Below are 19,468 nucleotides of genomic sequence, written 5' to 3' on the forward strand. Positions count from 1 at the left end.
TAGAAAACTTAATTTCACTAGAAAAAACGAAATACAATTGCATTCTTACCACCTAAAAATTGGAGTAGGTAACCTAGAAATGAGCAACCATTGAAAAACGTTGACACTTGGGTCGGGTAGGGGCCGCGCGAACGCATGCCCCCGCTGCCACGAATTATGACGTAGGCTCTCCCACATGGAGAAACCTTTGTTATGTTTGATTGCGCCAAGAAAAGTGATAACCTAATTCCTCTATCTAAACATGCTTTGTTACATGTATTATGAATATAATCATCCAAATTATGTTTAGCTCACACTTGAACTAATTGATTGCTGGAATTCATTGGAAATGAATTCGTTGCTACAGCCGGTGATTACAGAGTGTTTCAGGCAATCTTCTGGAGCTGAAATCTCTAAAATTCACAGCTAGGGTCTCATGCTGATTTAATGGAGTATCAATCATAAATAGTTAAGTGGGTAAAGGGACTCCATCTCCCATTGTTGCCCAGAGCCTACTGCAGATTCACACCCTTGCAGATATGTATTAAGGGCGAGATGTTCTCCAGTCCACAACGAAAGCCAAGCCAACTGCAAAGTTCCTCAAATGAGAACGCCCAGCTAAACAAGCCATCTGTCTAAAGTTGTATTATGAATTGGATAGGGGCCGCGCGAACGCTGGCCCCCACTACCACAAATTATGACGTAGGCTCTCCCTCTTGGGGAGACCTTAGGGCAGCACCCCTCCCAAGTGCAATGGAAGTCACTACCCTAGGACATGAGCCTTGCTGATCGCCCATTGACCCCGTCCAGGTAAGTATGTCATTAAGTTGCTTCAAGCTCAATTTTATATGCCTTCCTTTCCTCTCTGTATTCTTGTTCAGCCGATGTGGGAATCAAAGTTAAATCTTCCAACCCATTGTTATTGTTAAATTTATATTATGAAGGTTCAGTCATTTAAATTTACACCAGAGAATTAATATAAAATATTTCAAGTTTTAAATGGTTATTATTGATAATGGGTATATGCATTATCATCTCTTTTACTTTTGGTGGTGATGTAAATTTTTAGGCAACAAGTGAGGAAGCTATTGAAACTGCTAAACTTCTTGCCCAGCCGAAAGGTTTATTGGTATGAAAATGTATTGCTCTCCTGTTAGTGTTACTAAATTTCTAAATCTCTATCAGAATTCCATTTTGTTATGTACTTAAGACTCAATCTGTGGAAGTGGGACAACCTTTTTGCCCCTTTTTACCATTCGCAGGTTGGTATACCTTCTAGTGCTGCAGCAGCAATTAATTTGGCAGAGATGCCTGAAAATGCAGGAAACTCATTGTTGTAAGTTTCATAATCTTCTTCAAATTGGGATTCGCTACGTTACCATGAACGTGCTTAGCTTGTTGGTCCATGACTTAATGGCCAATGTAACTTAATTAAACTAAAATTTATTGATTTGTTTAGGTCTAATTTTTTAGCATATTTAATTCAGTTCAACTATTATTAAAGCGGTACTCTAACCCAGTGTATTTCCACTTGTCCATACAACAGATTTGCACTTTCTACATGCAGAATTGCATAAACTATGATCAAAGATGCAGAAGATAAGGGCTTTTTATTTTAGATAAGGGCTTGATACTCCAGAGGATTGCATCTCAGTTATTCTTCTTTTTTATTTATTTATTTTTTTATTTTCTGTAATGGCATATGGTGCATAGGATTTCCAGTTAACTTTTTGATGTTATTTTTCTAGATTCATTATGAAACCATTGGTGTAGAAATATGGACAGACTCGAGAGGAAAAGTTGTTGTATACCGCGGAAGCATATAAACTACAAAGAAATAAACTAATATTTACATGTTTACCATATCATCAATAACAAATCATCATTATAAGCTTAAAACTATACCGATCAACTCAATTAGGTGCAAGATAACTTATACTACATAATTGCTTAATTGCTAATAGTAAATACATTAATTAGTCCTTCCAATCTCCTCTAGATATATCCCAATATATTTACTACTGCAACTATTACACCAATTGACAAGAGTTATCTCATTAATGGGCAAGAATCTCTTTCTCTTAAATGTCTTTTCTTCACCTTAAGCCGAAACCTTTCTCGAGCAAGTATCCCAATTCTATGTTTTTTCTTCACTTTAGGCCGAATCTAATGGCAATATCCTTCTCTATAATGGGCATCAACGCAAAGCCACTCCCTATGGTCAAAGCTAAATAACAATAAAATATGAGTTTTACACTAATCTGATTAGAAGTCTAACTCAATTTATGATAACAATAAAAGGAGTTTTGCTCTAAAAAGAAACATAAATCCATTCTATTGATGAATATTTATCTTACTCAAATTTCGAAAATGTCTTTCTTCAAATCTCATTGAAATTTTGAGTCATAATTCTAACAAAAGTTAATGTTCAGGTTGCAGGGTTGTGACTGGTGGTACTGTGACTGGAGCTTGGAAATTTCTCTAGGAGAAAAACCCAGAGATTAAGGCCTGTTTTGTGCCTGTCTGGGAGTGTGTGTAAAAAAGAAAGAGAGATTAAGAATAGTGATTAAGCGTGTAATGTTCTTCCCTCTATTGATGCCTAGGTGTATGGTGTTGAACCAGCTGAAAATGCAATCGTGACTTCTTGGTAAATGATAATTCTTTATTGCCCTAATTCTTTTTTTTTTTTTTTTCATTTAGCTAGAGTATGGTTTGAACTTGCGACTTTGTAGTTTTGAATAAGAATAAAATATCACTGAATTAACTCATTAGTATTCTTGAAGTTTCCATTTAACTAGTTCTTGAAAATAAGACCCTTTTTTCCCTGAATTATTTTTCATCCAATTGCATTTAATGTGGCCATATTTATCATTATTGATTTTTTTGTCCTAAGAAAAATGCTTGCAACCCATGTTAAAGGTCCGCATCTGATTCAAGGAATTGGCTCTGATATTATTGCTAATGTTATGGATATTGAAATAATGGATAAAATTGTTCAGGTAAGTCTAAGGCCAATAGAAATATCAATGCGAATGTTGAATTGTAATTTATTTACTTTCCAGCAATGGTATTGTTTCTTATAGGTAACAATGAGGAAGCTATTCAAACAACTAAGGTGCTTGCCTTCAAAGAATGTTTGTTGGTATATAATAGCTTTCTTTAAACATTTTCCATTGTTGTTGCCACAAGCTCTTTTCATTTGCCATCTAAATTACAGGGCTTCTTAACCTCTACAGGTAGGAATATCTTCTAGAGCTGCAGCTGCTGCTGCAATAAAATTGGCAAAGAGACTGGAAAATGCTGGGAAACTCATTGTCGTAAGTTCTGTTTCCGTATTCAATTTGGTATTGGAGCAGCTTTAATTGGAGATTAGAAGAATTTGCTGAGCTTATTAGTTTACCATGCCTGAAAGTATTATATATACTATGCAATTTCTTTTGCTTGCTTTGCAGGTAATATTCCCTAGCTTTGGAGATCGTTATCTATCTTCCACGCCTTTTGATTCCATTAGGCATGAGGTGGAAAACATGACCTTTGATTGAGATGTTAGTAAACTAGTTTTCTGTAATTGTTCATGGAGCTCATACACATAACTATTGCAGCTTTTAAAAGACTCTTGTGCCCCGAATAATTATCTGGCGTAACTGTTGTATGTATATCATAATCAACAGTCAGATCAAATTCATTGTATAAACAACGATTGTATTGAATATTTATTCGATTTTTTAGCTATGTTGGCTTATTTACATGATTGAATTATGGAAAATTATTGCCTATGATTAACTTTATATTAGGCCAAATTAAACATCTAAAGTTAAGACCTCTTTCTGAGACCCTTGGTGGTGAATAATCTCAGGCATCGAAGTGCTTTTTCTCTGTTTAGATGAAGACAAAAATTTGTGACTCATGGATGGGGTTGTTACAAATTGAGGTCAGGGAATTGGAAATTAGCTAATATGACAAGGGAAAACATGTCAGATTTAAACTTTCAAATTCATCAATAGAACTAAACAATTTTCTCCTCATAGATGCCATTCCAGTTTTTTAAGGATATGGCTAATAAGTTACTGAAATCAATAAATCCCAACGTGCTTTGCTCGCTAATTTTTGCTGACCAATAAGCCTTTAATTTAATAATAATAGAGTCATTTTTAGCTCTGTGTAATTTAAAATTTGAATTCCAACCGAAAAAAAAAAAGTGTTGCTGAACAGAAAAGATGAATTAGATTGACAGGTGTTGATGAACTACTGAAATTAGGAGCTGCCTAGTGGTTCAGGTACTGCCACATTGCCTTTGTGTTCTGCGTTTCTTCATTGTTTCGTGTGAAAAGAAAAATAAATAAATTTATTAATCTGTATTATGTAGTAGTTGAAACAGAAGAAAAGAAGATAGAAGTATAGAACAATACACAAGTGCAGACAGGGTTGGAAATAAGGTAATGTGCTAAATATTGTTTATTTATCATTTGTTGAATAAAGAATTTTTATTTGATGCATTATTTATGATTTAGATTAGATTCTACCGATCAAAAACATTTTCTTTCAATTCCCTATTCTTCATCGTTTGCAAGATTCAAGAGCTATTACTTTGAATGGAAATCAATGTCCTCGTTTTGCTTGGTAGATTCTTAGGCAGGAAAAACAAGATTATATTTATGCTCTAATTAGCTTAAAGCAAATGGAAAGAGATAGTAAAAGAAGATGTTCTGTTAACATTGCATTTTATAGATTTTTTACATTGCAGGTGCTAAAAGAGACAAGGTTCTTCCTCCATATGCCATTGTTCTGTTTCTGTACTTATTCTTGCTCAGAATATTATTCCTCTTAGGCCTACACAGTTTCTAGAGTCTCTGGTTGTTCCATTTGAAAATGTTCTTACCTTATGCTCTGTTCTGTGCTCTTTCCATTAGGGTATTACTTTATTTGCTTGCAGAATTACTCCGCTAAAAGATATGGAGGACAATTGTAAGATCAAGAAAGATATTACTGAGGTAAGGTCTCCTCAAGATTTTCAATTTTCATGCTCTTTAATCATCTAGTTCTCTTTTTAGTTGAGGCTCTTCTGCAGTTAATAGGTAATACTCCGATGGTTTATCTCAACAATGTAGCGGATGGTTGTGTGGCCCGAATTGCTGCCAAGCTTGAAATGATGACACCTGCATATAGCGTTAAAGACAGGCAAGTCACTTAGTTTATGCATTTTCTTTATGAAAAATGCTCCTTTTAATACAATGGATTTGCACTTTCTACATGCAGAATTGCATATAGTATGATCAAAGATGCAGAAGATAAGGGCTTGGTTACTCCGGGGAAGGTTGGTCCTTACTCTTGATTTGTTCTGCTTTTGCCTTGTTACTGTATCAAGTAAATTAATTCCAGTTTGTACATTTAGTTGTTATGAATTTGAATTGAACAGTGGAAATCTGAGTATTAAAAAATATTTAATGTTAAATAAGGAAAAGCTAACAGGTTTGCCTCGTTTTTATCCAACTTATTGGCTGTAGACTGTACTTATTGAAGCTACTGGTGGTAATACTGGGATTGGATTGGCGGCAATTGCGGCAATGAAGGGTTACAAACTTATAATAGTAATGCCTGCTTCAATGAGTCTTGAAAGAAGAATTGTGGTACGGGCTTTTGGAGCTGAGCTTTATCTTACACATCCAAGCAAGGGGATTAAAGGGGCAATTCAGAAGGCAGAGGAGATACTTAGTAAAACTCCTGATGGGTATATCCTTAACCAATTTGACAATCCTGCCAATCCAGAGGTAAATGATTTCTTCTTTTTTAGTGTAGATCTATTGATGTTGCAGAAGATTTATAGGTAACTTCTGATGTTATTTGTCTAGATTCATTATGAAACCACTGGTGCAGAAATATGGAGAGACTCAGGAGGGAAAGTTGATGCCCTGGTTGCAGGGGTTGGGACTGGTGGGACTGTAACAGGAGCTGGTAGATTTCTCAAGGAGAAAAACCCAGAGATTAAGGTCTGTTTTATGTGTGAGAGAATTAAAGAGAGGGAGTATAATAATTAAGCCTTTCATGTCCTTTCTTTTGTTGATGCCTAGGTGTATGGTGTCGAACCAGTTGAGAATGCAATCTTGAGTGGAGGAAGACCTGGTGAATACTGAATTCTTTCCTGCTTTGGTTCCTTATTCTTTCTTAAACTTTGCATTTACATTCTTGCTTGAGAATTCTCATTGATTTGATCAAACGGACGCAACGAAGAAATTATTCATATAACCAACTTCAGTTATGTGGGGATTGAGAATGAGTTGAATAGTACTCAGGTTTATTTTATACCAGCACATGGGACGTACTCTTGTACAAACACTCATTCTTGCATTTTCTTTTAAGAACACCATGAAGTTCCCTTTTACCTGGTGCCATGAAGTTCCCATTTACCTGGTTCTTGAATTAAATGAACTCTCAAAGAAAACTCTCAATTACATTGAAGATAAGAACATTTTGAATGAAAATGGATCCAAATTTAGACAACCTCTTTTTTTTTCCTGAACAATTTTTCATCACATTTAATATGGGCACATTTATCATCATTGAATATTTCTTTCTGGAAAAATTGCTTGCTACCCATGTTAAAGGTCCACATCTGATACAAGGAATTGGCCCTGGTATCATTGCCAGCGTTATGGATGTTGAACTGCTGGACGAAATTGTTCATGTAAGTCTAAAACCAATAGAGATATATCATATATACATCTATGTGATTATCATTTATTGAATTTTTTTAGCCATGGTGCTGTTTCAATTTATAGGTATCAAGTGAGGAAGCCATTGAAACAACTAAGCAGCTTGCCTTGAAAGAAGGTTTGTTGGTATGTTCACAACCATCTTAAACATTTTCATTGTTGTAGCCATAAGCCCTTTCCATTTGTGCTCCAAATTACAGGACTTCTTGCACCCCCCCTCCCCACAGGTCGGAATATCTTCCGGTGCTGCAGCCGCTGCTGCAATAAAATTGGCAAAGAGACCTGAAAATGCTAGGAAACTCATCGTGGTAAGTTTGTTGCATTCTTCAAATCGGTATTCATGCAGCATTGGAAATTGGAATTTGCTTATTATACAATTTCTTTGCTTGCTGCTATGCAGGTGATATTCCCTAGTTTTGGAGAGCGTTCGTTATCTTCCGAGGTGTTTAATTCCATTAGGAATGAGGTGGAAAACATGACCATTGATTAAGATGTTATTTGTAGTTTGCTATAATTGTTCATGCATGGAACTTGTGCCCATAACTATTGCAACTTTGACAAGGTTTCTGTGTACTTATTGGCCTTGACGTGAATTGCAGGCTGATTTACACAATTGATCTTGATTGCAAGAATGTTCTATGGGAAATAGATCACAATAACCAGGAGAAATAATAATTACATAAAAACAAATATTTCGATGAGCTGCTACATTAAGAAAGAATTTTCCAGAAAATTGGCTGCCACCCTTCTGCCCTTCAGGGACCATGGGATTCTTCTGTAAATGTGGCTGGCAATGGCATCCAGGTCCTCCTGAAAATAGATAAAAGCCCTGATGATAGGGTATATGTACCTTACTGATCAAGGTGGGTTGCGCACCAGGGTGGGCAAAAGAACTTGCAGATAAGTGGGTGTGTATTCTTCTCTTTGCATCTCTTAAAGCACCGTTCATCGCAGCCAGGTAATGCCTGAGTAACTTCAACGATCTGCAAGATCAAAATACATAAAATCATCCATGTAAGGATCATTCTAATAATTGCCATCTTTCTTGAAAATTCTCTCTCGATCTGTTTTGAGTTTTTTTGGGTGCGATATGCACCTGAATCAACTCAAAGCAGATCCAGCACAATCGAAAATGGCCTTTTCGAATCATTATTATCATATTGGAGAAGCTAAAGCCTTATTTTAGTAAATTCAGAAATCAATGGGAGAGCTTGTGGTTTCAGTAGCTCAGCTTCCACCAGGATTTTGTATGTTCTTTTATTAAAGTTTGGGAGAAAATTTCCACAGAAGGGTAGGAAATTACGCACCTCAAACTCAAAATAGACTTGGCCTGGAATCGGTTTCAATTCAAAACAGTTCGGATTAGGTATTATCAAACTAGAACAAATTTTTAAATATTATTTATTTAGCTCATAATGTAAACAATTAAAAACCTCAAATATAAACTTAATATAAATTAAAAAAAAATAAAATAAGTTTTTGAATTATGCTAGTTCTAAGCACGATTTAAAGGGAATAGGCCCTAAACTTACAACTTTAGTTCAGAGCCGATTCAAGGCCTAAAACCGTCGACGATAACTAATTCTAAATTTGACCTGAATTAATTTTGATCCAATTCGCAGACCAAGCCGACCCCCAGTTAAATCTACCCAGAAGATATATGTGGGGGATTTACTTGGAGTGCTTGTCTCATATTATAGAGATTACTATTTATTTTTTTAATTTACTTTAAAATATATTATTACATCAATTTTCACGTATTGAAACTAAATCTTAATCTTCTCGATCTAACAATTTTTTTAGAATAAATTAACAATCTTAACATAATTTGAATCAAATTAACTGTTTATGTGAATCCAAATATGCTGAAAGGGACTAATTTTGTCAAAACTACAAGCCGTTTAGGATAGGTGATGAAATTCTCGCATGATTAGTAACAAACTCCCGATTAATTAGAAAATTCCCCTTTTTCATGTTTTATGAATAAATTGTCATCATCTCTCTTTTATTTGTTTCCTGTAGATAACTCGTGCGAATCAGGTTACTTGCCCCAGCACAAGTTCAGCAAAGGAATTGAACCGTACAAGTTCAGCAGATTTATCGGAAAGCAGATGCTTGTCTAGCGTTTTACTCGTGATTTTTCTTTGAACTTATCTCGAATGCAGGATCTTTCAGTAAAAACATATCAATTAATCTACAATTTGCCTCTTGTTGCCCAATTATATATATATATATATAATAATTGCTTGCTTTTTTTGCAGTAATAAAATTAGAGGATAGAAAACTCAAATTTTAGTCTGTTAAATAAATAATATGTCTTTCACCGTGAAACAAAGTCAAGCTCGATCAATTGTTCTCATAACATATTATATTATTGATGTTTAGTAAAAATTACACTTTCGTTTGTTTTGTTTGCTGACAAAAAGCATGATGAACCACAAAACTACTTGTCATTCACCAACCTTCTTTCGCCATTAGTACACCAAGCCATGAGATGCCAAGACCCAAGACTCAACTCCAATTCCTCGCCATTGCAATTTGGAACCACAGCATCAGTGCTATTTCTTCTCTGCAGTTAAGCTAAAATATAGTTACTCATAGTTAGTAGTGCAAAAAAAAATTGCCAATCCAATCAATTCAAATAAATTCAAATCAAAATTAATGGCTTTACACGTTTAAATATTAATTATGATTTAAAAATAATTATAAATTGAATTTTTTATTTATATTTTGAGTTAACATAATAAAAATTTAACCCAAATCAAATATATATATATATATATATAAAAGGAAACATTGAATAACATTTTTTTTTATTCTTATTTATTTTCACAGAATAATACATTTTAAATTAATATTTATTTTTCAATTAGTGTATGAAGTATATATGTGAAAAAAAGTTTAATAATAGTTAAATTATAAAAGCATAAAAAGTGTTAAAAGAAATAAAAACTGCCCGAACCAAACCCAACCTGTTTAATGTGAAAACCAAACACTTGTGATTTTCAAATTTAATTTATTAATTTCGGTTTGAATACTAACAAAACTGATTTTGTCAACTTTGTTTAGCAAAATAGAGTGAACCGCCCAAACTGACGTAGATGCAGCCCTACTCAGACAATGTTATGATATTTTTCCTTCTTTTCTTCATTAATAGTAATTTATTTTGGACTTTTTTTATATATATAACCCAATCATAGATTAGTTAAATAATAATAATAATAAGACAGCCTAATCTGCCTAAATACATATTAATCACCTGACATAATCAAGTTTAACTTCAAACCTGTTCCCCCAATTCCTTGAAAAAAAAATTGTTGGTTTTTACAATGATCTGATTTGCAAACTCTATGCAATAAGAAGAATAACATAGCAAAAGAATTTTCATTCTTATTCTTCTCCTTCTTCTTCTTACATTTATATACCAACATAAAGAAAGAAATTTAAGTTTCATAACTCACAAAATATAAAGAGAGGAACAAGAGTTGCTTCCTAGGGTGAGATTTATGCTGTTTGATCTCCTTTGTCTGGTTTAGGAGGGAAGGTTGATGCCATTTTATCTGTTTTGTCTATTGTAGATTTATCAAAAGATGATTGAGAAACTGAGACAACAAAAAATTTATTCGTTAATTCAAATATCATGTAAATATAGAAAATACTTATCTACACTCCAGTATATACATATTACATATTAATATTTAAATAATTTAGATTATTATTGATTTTATGCGATCATAAACATACCTATGGTTCCCTCTGGATCTGGGCGTTCAAGGTGAGTTGCACAATATGGAGGGCAAAAGAACTTGCATAAAAGTGGGTGAGGGTGACCATTGTTGCAATCTTCTTCACACCGACGAAGACACGCAGAAGCCATGGCTATTTGAATCATCTGCATCTGCAAGATCAGAATGCATAATATAATCATGCTTTTTGCCATCTCAATTAGTTTCTTCAGATTTTCTCTCCTCTTTATCTATCTGAAGAATAAGCTGATTAATTAATATGTCAAGCAATGGTAATGACCTTTAAATCAAATTTTGGAGACACACACAAACATTGAATGGCTGTTTTTGGATTATTTGTTGCATATGCTTAAGAATCCAGTGTCTTATTTTGGAAAACTCAGAATTTTATGGAAGAACTTGTGATTTTTACTACATGCACCTATATTAGTCTATTCCTTAAGTTAGATATTCTTTTGGGTTTCAATGTACTTGCATTTTTTCCTCAATATGCATGTATCGGTGAATTTCATTAATTAAATATCAATTTCATTAATTAAATATCAATTTCATTTAAATTTTCATGTGATTTGTCTTAAAATTTTAATTTAGATGATTTTCACCAAGATCTATTTGGAGACAAGAAATTGATGATATGGTAATGTAGACGCCAACTCTTCATTTTAAGGGATGGCAATTGGTCGAATTTTTACAAGTATTCAGTCCAATTAAATTTTAATAGAATGAATTTTAATAGTAAATAATCAAGTTCAGGTTGAGTTTGAGTTTGAAAAATAATGTCCATAATGAATTTAAATTTTACATGTTGGGTATCCGTTATATAAATATTTAATTAAATATAAAACATATGTTTTTTATAATAATATTTATAAGTTTTATAATTTTGTTTAAAATAAAAATATAAATATTTTATGAAATTATTAAAATTTTAAAATATAAAATATTAAAAAAATAAATTTTTATATAGATTATTAATTAAAATATATAAAATTAAATATGTTTGAGTATTTTTTAAGTAATAATAATCGGGTTTGGCATGGGTTCGAATAATTAATAATAAATTTAATCGGATTTGAGATGATTTTAAATTTTAAAAATATTAATGATTTTGGGTATGGTGATTTTCGTAGATATTTTACTCATTGCCATTCCTTAATGGCCTTGAGATTATTATAGTTAATCAATTTAATTTAGTTTGATTTCATATCATTTTTTTAATAAAAGATTTCAATATTTTGAATTTGATCATAATTGGAGTCAGAACTTAATACTCATTGAACATACCTCCTTGAATAGACATGTTTTTTTAGTTTTATTAAACATTTTGATTAAGCTATTTTGATACACATTAGTTATTTATTGTATCTAACAACTGAACTAAACACTATCTTTATAATAATCATATACTCCAATATCCTTGCAACCACATCCTTGTATGTGGGTGTAGGAGGGATGAGTGATACGAAATATCATCCATTAGAATTATATAAAATGCACTAGGTAATGCCTAGGAAAGATGGTGGAGTTACAATAGTCTCACTTAAGTACTACCTCCTTAGACCGCATTTCCTATACATACACTTCATACAATCTTAATAGAATCAAACAACTGGTTAGTACCGTCTTCTCATAACACTACCACGGTACTAAGGATTTATGACATTAAGGCATAGATAGACAGGAGTCGCCACCCGAGTAATAACCGTGACATATTCAGTATTTCTTCTGAGGGTCATGGATGGCAACTTACTCATTGCAGAGTTTCCACAACCGTCATTACCATAGCTCAATGTCTAGGTTCGGGATAGTGGGTATGTAAGGGGAAGGTGTTAAGCACCCCTTACGCTTGGTCTAACCTCGTTAATTCGAGTGCCAGTCCTCTACTAATGTTTCTAGAAGTCTTGTTTATTATTTCTTTATTAAACTTTATCCTAAAAAATGCAATTATAATCCTACACATGCATGTAATTCACAAAAGGGTTGTTGTTTACACACAATTTTCATGCACAAGTAATTCCTATATATGGGGTTGCTAATTATTTAAATGATATTTACTAGATGACTATAATTAATTTATTATTGAGAATTTAATTTACAAACAAATTCAATTTCAAATAACCCTACGTTTCTATTTAACCTAATTAATTAATTTTCACCAAGTTACCCTAGGAATAATTGAAATAAGTTAATTATGTACATATATAATTTATTATAATATCACACAAGGCCCAAACAATCACAATCTAATAAAGATTTCTATCATGTAAATTTATTTTATAATTACCAAGTATTAAATTAAATTTATTTTACATGCCAATGTTAATTTAATTTATAAACAAGATTAATTTTAATTTACAAAGTATTTATTTAAATTAATTACATGCAAAAGTCAATTAAATTAAAAATAAAGTTAATTTTAATTTACTAAATAAAAATTATATTATTACTACAATTTCATGCCAATGGTTATCGGAGTAGTTTAGAATTACTTATTTGTTGATAAATGCAGTTGCCATTTGGGGCAAGCTACCCTTAAAAAAAGGGTCTTCTATTTTAGTATGACAATGATATCCCTGGCTTACTCCCGTTTAGCTCCACATAAAATTCACGCAAATGCCCTTTTTGGTACTTACCTTAGGGCTACTTACCAATTTTATTTGTAATAAAAACTAAAGAAAATATTAATAACAATTTACATTGGATTCTAACTCTAGTCTCCTAAAGGTTAAGATTCCTAATTAGTTACAACTACCTAATGGTCTAAGTCTTCTAATATAATCAAAACACTTCATAACACTTCTTGAATTAAAAAAACACACAAAAATAGATCAAATATTAATTAAAATCCAAGAAAATACAAGAACATGCATAAATATACAATTTTCAAATTCTGGCAGATTAACGGTAGCAAGAAATCAAATTTTTTAAAAATAGTTAGACATGCCTAAAAATCATAAAAAAATTACAGAATACAGCCTACATATCATACAATATCATAAAATTTATAAATCAAATAAAACCCTAGCCGAATGGTCTACATAAATCGTAATTTTTCTAAGTGAGAGAATTATACTATTTTTTTGGAAAATTCATAACTCATTAACTATAACAGATATGAATGCAAAATCAATTGGAAAATATTCATAAGATTCTGAAATTAATTTAAGACACTAGATTTACACAAAAATATTAAGAAACAAGGGAGATATGGATTCCAAAAGTCAGGTATCCTGCAAATCGGATTTTACAGCAACCCTAATTTCAAACAGCTATAACTTATAAAATACAAAAGCTTTTTTAGTGTTTTTTGAAGCTAAAATTAATAGAATTTCGTGAAAAATAGGAATATAATTTTCCTAAAATTTTTACAGATTCAAAAAATAACAAAAAATAATAAAAATATGAGAGACTGAAAACTGAATATGTGCAGAGTTGTTTATCCCCTCAAATTAAACATGATTACATGAACTATCTGAACATATAAAATAAATTAAAAACAAGAAACATAGAATTAAACATTACATGACATAGATCTTGAAAAGAAGATAAAAGAACTAACCTTTAAGAAATATTGTTAGAAAGAAAGAAGAACTAAAAGAATTTTGGCTATTTTTCTCTTTAATTTTTTTTTTCTTCTCCTCCACCCCTTTTTCCTCCTTTTCTTCCTTTTTTTTATCAGTGGGGTATTTATAGGGTTTTGGGAGAGAGGTGTGATAGGGTTTGGAGTCATAGCGTGATAAAGTTCAGATAACTTAAACAACTCGGATTGCAGAATTTGGGTGAGGCTGAAATATGGATGAGGTGTTTCAACCAATAGGAAGAAAAGAAAATGGGAAGGCACCAATAGGGAGCGAGGAAGAGGTGTGATAGGGTTTGAAGTGCTAGTGTGATAAGGTTGAGATAACTTAAACAACTGAGATCGAGGAATTTGGGTGAGACTGTGATATGGGTGAGGTGTTCCAACTAATAGGAAGAGAGGATAGAGAAAAAGATATTTTCTTATTTTAATTTTCAAAAAATAAATTAAATAGGTCTTATTTAAAATTAATAACTAGACTTTTTTAAGCACATGGCGCCCAATTAAACTTAATTAGGTCCATTTAAGAACTGCCCATATTAAATTTAAACAAAACAAAATTTTATTTAAATTAAATTAATTTTCCAAAAAGTATATTATTATTTTTTTTTTCAAGATCATGCCCACGGAATTAATAATTCAATTCCATGCCTTCAATTATATCTTACAGTCATATAATTTTTCATCATCGAGTTTTTCACGGTCTCAATGCACATACTCATCACAAAATAAGGGTCTACAGTGGGTTTCTTATATGTGGGTTTATGTGAGTTCTTGAAATATTCTTCATGTTCATACATTTTCACAATCATTAGGCAATCATGCAGGGAACCGTTATGCGCTATGTACAATGGGTATTGAAGAACACTTGCCACTGATCATGTGGTTATTTATTGCATTGTAAGCTCTTTAAAAAATTACCCTTGCCATTATTAAGGATATCCTCTAGTTAGTTTACACTCATAAATACTATATCCTTGATATTAAAGGTGTATTTCTTTAAATTGGGAACTCTAGCATGATTTAAGGCAATTGATTCATCTAATAATATGTTATTCCATCTCTCATTAGTTGTATGAGAAAAGCTCATATACTATTTACAAAAAAAAAAAAGAAAAATGGTCATATGCTTGTGGATGGCCAAAAATCAATTATCAATCATTCAAGCTCAAGAGAATGGAAAATAGAAGGGAAGCACTATAATTCTTTTTTTCTCCTTAATAGTTTGCCAAAACTACTTTTGAGACCATATTCCAACAATCGGTGAATAAGCTTGTTCAAATTAAAGATATATGCTTGTAATTGAAGTGTTAATTGTCGCCTTTATCATGATTTTTTTTTTCTAGAATATAATGAAATTTATTGATAATGAAAGGGTTAATAGAATCCTACAATACAAGGGATTGCAATAATAAGCCTTAGCACATAGAAGATGACTAATTATTAGATACACCGGAGTACTAAAAAATAATGTTCATTCTCTCATAAAAAAGTGAACCCTTCTTATAATATAGAGAGTGGATCCCACATGATTATAAGAGATAATGCATATGTACCGGGTGCACCTAATATTTTCTCATAGAAAAGACCCATTGCTAGATTTTCCAATCACACTCACCCTAGTCCAACAAGTAAGTTCCAAAGATCCAGAAGATCATTTGAGACGGGTTAAGGCTCTAAACTCATAAATCTTTTTATAGGCCATATGTAGTGTCGTCAACAAAGCACCAGATACATTAGTAAAAGGCTACTGCATCGGCAATCCATCATTGGTTGGGATCAAACACCAACTGAAGCACAAAACCATGGTTCATGAATTAATGGCCTAAGATAGGTCACCAACATTTTAACCCTTGGGTTCTCTATTTCTCAAAGTAAACTGATAAAGCTTTCTCCAGCGATTCTAGGCTCACACTAACCTAGGGAAGACCGAGACTTGTCCTCGTCCATATGAAAACGAAGTGCCAATCATAGCAAACAAAGAAAGCAATTATGAAGAAACCCTCCACTTGCAACACCAATTGCTTAACTAAAAGAAGACCAAACTATATACATCCCCACCCAACTGTGAGGAGGGCAACCTACAAATCGGGCAAGGATAGAGCAGCTTTCCTTTGTTTGGAGTGGAAGAGAAAGCCGATGAAACGATAGCCAAAAAGAGTTTGAAGCTCTAGATCAAAAAATTAAAGAAAAAAAATGAGAGTTTCTTTTCCTAAAAAAAAGAGAAAAAATTATAGGTTATTGAGCAATTGAATAAATCGACGATGATAGATTGTTAAATAAGTAAATTTAGCATAAATTTCTACCAGTTTCCTTTGGTTTTTGAATATGAAGAAAAAAATTTTCATTTGTTTAGAACTAATTATTAATAGTTTCTAACTAGCATGTTTAAAGTATTAAAAAAAATATGTTTAAGGTAATGCTTTTTCTTAACAATAACTAAAATATCTGCTTTAAAAAAAAAACTCAAATTTCCATGTTGAATTTTTACTTAAAAGTTCAATGATAATTTTTCTAAGGGTAAAATTTAACAATAATTGAATTGAATTGCAACCAAATGATAGGTTAAAACTTGCTTTATACGCAACAACTATTGGATGATAAAGATAAATATAAATAAAATGAAAACAAAGTAAGAAATAGAAGCACATAACGATTGGTTTCTAAAAGATAATGGGCCTTTGTCTTATGGGTTCTTCGGCAACCCACGTAAGTAGCCCAACTACTCTCTGTGACACACGTGTCTGCCACACCAGATTGGAAAATCGCAGGGAAAAAAAAAAAAAAAAAGAAGATCTCCGAGATGAAGATCTACTACTAGCTTGTTCAATCGTCAATTAGGCTTATCGATCTCAATATAATCTCTCTCGCGTTCTCTCTCTCTCTCTCAATTCTTGTTGTCGATCTTCTCTAGTAGCGCTTTTATCTTCATCGAATCCCTAGAAATTGCCTGTTTCATCTTTGAACTCGAGCCACGGAAGCTTCAGCCATGGCTTTCATGGCGGTCTTGGAGTCAGATCTTCGCGCCTTGTCTTCCGAAGCTCGCCGGAGGTACCCCGCTGTTAAGGATGGCGCAGAGCATGCTATATTAAAGGTTACAGTTCGAAAATCGCGTTACCTTTACGTTTACTTACTTGCAATGGTTACTCGTGCTCGCTATTTGTGTACTCATTGAATGTGCTTGTTTCTAATGTCAAGTGCTAATCGTGCGTTTTGTTTGTTTGGCAAATGCTGGTTGGATTCTGTATATATGTGTGTATATTTAAATGCTTGGTGTCAATTTAGTTAGTGTTGAAGTGTTTGGTGGATCAGGGAGCTGAATTTTGTTGAATTTTAAAGGAATTAATGCTTTTGCTTGCCAAGAAAAGTGGAGGATAAGAATGGACATAGAAAATTAGCTTTATTGAGCTTCAGTACTTAACTCAGTTAAGTTGGTATACTATGGATATTATTCGCGTTGTTAAATCTGTGTGTTGAGAAATTGGGGGACATAGAAGAATAGCAAAATTGAATATTATGCTCATTGTTATTTTCTAAAAGTGCTACTAGTTAATTTAAATAGGTTTCCGGAAAGTGTTGTGTGAAAATTTTAGCTTAAGTGGGCTTCACAACTTAATTCAGATTTTTTTTTTCATTAAATCCCTAAAAATCAAATGGAGCTTAAGTTGCTGCAAGCCTGGAAATATTTAAGGTGATATTGTTTAGTGTTGTTATTGTCCAAAATTTTACACATATGGATATTTACTGTGAGTTATTAGTCATTACTTGCATAATTTTTTAAGATCTATCTTGATGTGATGCTGTGGGAGCCATGGCTTTTGGAAGCTAATATCATGTTTATAGCCATTGGTTTGGCAGCTGAGTTTATGTATTTCTTGCTTTCTTTGGGATGGCCTTTGCAGCTTCGTTCATTGTCAAGTCCTAGTGAAATTGCACATAATGAGGACATTCTACGGATATTTTTGATGGCTTGTGAGGTCAGAACTGTTAAGCTGAGTGTAATTGGACTTTCATGTCTACAAAAGCTTATATCCCATGATGCAGTTGCTCCATCAGCTTTGAAGGAGATACTTTCTACATTGAAAGATGTAAGTTTGTATTTGTATTTGGCATGTGAGATATGGTCACTTCTATTTCAAATTGATTTTGTAGCAAATGCTTTGGCTTTATGGGAATGAATTATAGAGTTGCTTGTGCAGTGGGGTGACAAAAAACCACCCTGGCACGCAAATTTTGTCTTATGTGTTTTTCTTTATGACTTGATGTTGATGATTAAAATAAATGTTTTGTATTCTTGATATTGGTAATTGAAATTGAATTTTGAATTTTAAAATTTTTACCAAATCAATTTTATTTTTTATTCATAATGTTTTATTTATTTTTTTTTTTTTTTTTTTTATTATATAATTTTTTTTTTTTTTTTTTTTTAATTTTTAATTTTAATTTTTTAATAAATTTAATTAAATTTATGATTAAAGATTGAATCTTATTAAAAGATTAGAACACATTAATGATGTCTTCTCGCGTGTCTCTCAGTGCGCCTTTGACTTGAGATGCACCTTGAGCATGCTTGTCCACTGTCATCTAGCCCTCACACTTACACACAAAACCTCCCCTTTAGAAGCCTTTTCAAATTATTTTCTATTAATTAATTAGAGAAGTTCAGCCTTTTAATTTTTAGAGAAGAGATTAACAACTTAATCAGAATAAAATTCATAATCAATTTGAATTGATGAGAGATCTTGGAAAGAGATTGATGTGAAGAGAGATGAAGTGCAGAGAGAGGAGGGCTGCAGGAGTGTGAGTGTTTTTGTGTTTTTATTTTTTCATCATAACAGTTAACACATTATTAATTAACACAATGTCACCCTACACCTCTACACTTGTCATTCTTTGATTTTTTCTAGGTTTATCCAATCACATTGTATCAAGTGTCAATTATATTATTTTTAATTTAAATTTTTTATTTTCTTACATTTAAAAAAATTATTTATTTAATGATGTGTTATCATGTATGTCATCATGCATGTAAAAATCACCAAAAAAACAAAAAAAAATAAAAAAATATTTTCTTTTAAATTTTCTTATTTTAAAAATAATTAATTATATAATTATAATATAATTTATATAAATTAATTAATTTATTATAATTAATTAATTAAATTTATTTTATAATTATATTTTAATAAATTTAATTACAATAAATATTATATTAACTTATAAATTTAATCTATTTGCTAGATTTGGTTTTAAACAATTTTTAATTTAATTAATTAATTAATTAAATTTAATAATTAAATTATTTATAATTTATTAATTATTTAATTAATTAATAAATTGTGATAATGTGTGTGTGTGTGTGTATGTGTGTGGCCACTTCAACTCACACTAAACTAATATGACATTCTAATATCTCTTTCATCTTTCAATCTCTCAAATTAAATTCATCATCTCAT

The 19,468-nt window shown here is 31.9% G+C and overlaps 3 protein-coding genes, 1 long non-coding RNA gene and 1 other non-coding gene across 19 annotated transcripts in view; 3 read left to right on the top strand and 2 right to left on the bottom strand.

The window, feature by feature from the left end:
• Positions 1-636: 636 nt before the first annotated feature.
• Positions 637-797, bottom strand: LOC131178925 (U1 spliceosomal RNA). The gene has a single exon (XR_009147932.1). It is a non-coding gene; the product is annotated as a U1 spliceosomal RNA (small nuclear RNA).
• LOC110662602 (cysteine synthase-like) lies at positions 755-3,521 on the top strand. Its single transcript, XM_058143413.1, has 7 exons — positions 755-789; positions 1,049-1,100; positions 1,242-1,315; positions 2,873-2,978; positions 3,063-3,113; positions 3,216-3,323; positions 3,432-3,521. The coding sequence occupies exons 1-7, from the start codon at positions 755-757 to the stop codon at positions 3,519-3,521; spliced, it is 516 nt and encodes a 171-aa protein (XP_057999396.1).
• Positions 3,522-4,106: 585 nt separating this feature from the next.
• Positions 4,107-7,379, top strand: LOC110662603 (cysteine synthase). Of its 12 annotated transcripts, none has more exons than XM_058144505.1 (13): positions 4,112-4,256; positions 4,346-4,415; positions 4,890-4,970; positions 5,048-5,157; positions 5,236-5,293; positions 5,484-5,747; positions 5,829-5,966; positions 6,048-6,099; positions 6,582-6,661; positions 6,756-6,815; positions 6,890-6,997; positions 7,090-7,155; positions 7,289-7,379. In XM_058144505.1, the coding sequence occupies exons 3-13, from the start codon at positions 4,932-4,934 to the stop codon at positions 7,304-7,306; spliced, it is 993 nt and encodes a 330-aa protein (XP_058000488.1). In that variant the 5' UTR covers positions 4,112-4,256; positions 4,346-4,415; positions 4,890-4,931; the 3' UTR covers positions 7,307-7,379. The 12 variants fall into 12 exon arrangements, 11 of the variants coding, with proteins under 11 accessions (XP_058000489.1, XP_058000488.1, XP_058000493.1 ...); XM_058144501.1 differs by adding an exon at positions 4,724-4,740 and having other exon boundaries at positions 4,113-4,256; positions 7,090-7,379; XR_009147757.1 differs by having other exon boundaries at positions 4,119-4,256; positions 6,756-6,807.
• A 1,633-nt stretch (positions 7,380-9,012) lies between these two features.
• LOC110662515 (uncharacterized) lies at positions 9,013-10,846 on the bottom strand. Of its 2 annotated transcripts, XR_002496302.2 has the most exons (4): positions 10,716-10,846; positions 10,434-10,587; positions 10,151-10,291; positions 9,013-9,269 (listed from the first exon to the last, which is right to left on the bottom strand). It is a non-coding gene; the product is annotated as an uncharacterized LOC110662515 (long non-coding RNA). The 2 variants fall into 2 exon arrangements; XR_002496301.2 differs by lacking the exon at positions 10,716-10,846 and having other exon boundaries at positions 10,434-10,700.
• A 5,924-nt stretch (positions 10,847-16,770) lies between these two features.
• LOC110662604 (uncharacterized) overlaps positions 16,771-19,468 on the top strand; it is a 37,057-nt gene continuing 34,359 nt past the window's right edge. For 2 of the 3 annotated variants that reach the window (XM_058144512.1, XM_058144513.1), the window contains exons 1-2: positions 16,772-17,106; positions 17,915-18,100. In XM_058144512.1, the coding sequence (XP_058000495.1) occupies positions 17,002-17,106; positions 17,915-18,100 (291 nt within the window). In that variant the 5' untranslated portion in view covers positions 16,772-17,001. Of the gene's footprint in view, positions 17,107-17,914; positions 18,101-19,468 lie in introns of all 3 variants that reach the window. The other variant, XR_009147758.1, reaches the window with a different exon arrangement.

The sequence above is a fragment of the Hevea brasiliensis genome, chromosome 3 (assembly GCF_030052815.1).
Source record: "Hevea brasiliensis isolate MT/VB/25A 57/8 chromosome 3, ASM3005281v1, whole genome shotgun sequence".
Lineage (NCBI taxonomy): Eukaryota > Viridiplantae > Streptophyta > Magnoliopsida > Malpighiales > Euphorbiaceae > Hevea > Hevea brasiliensis.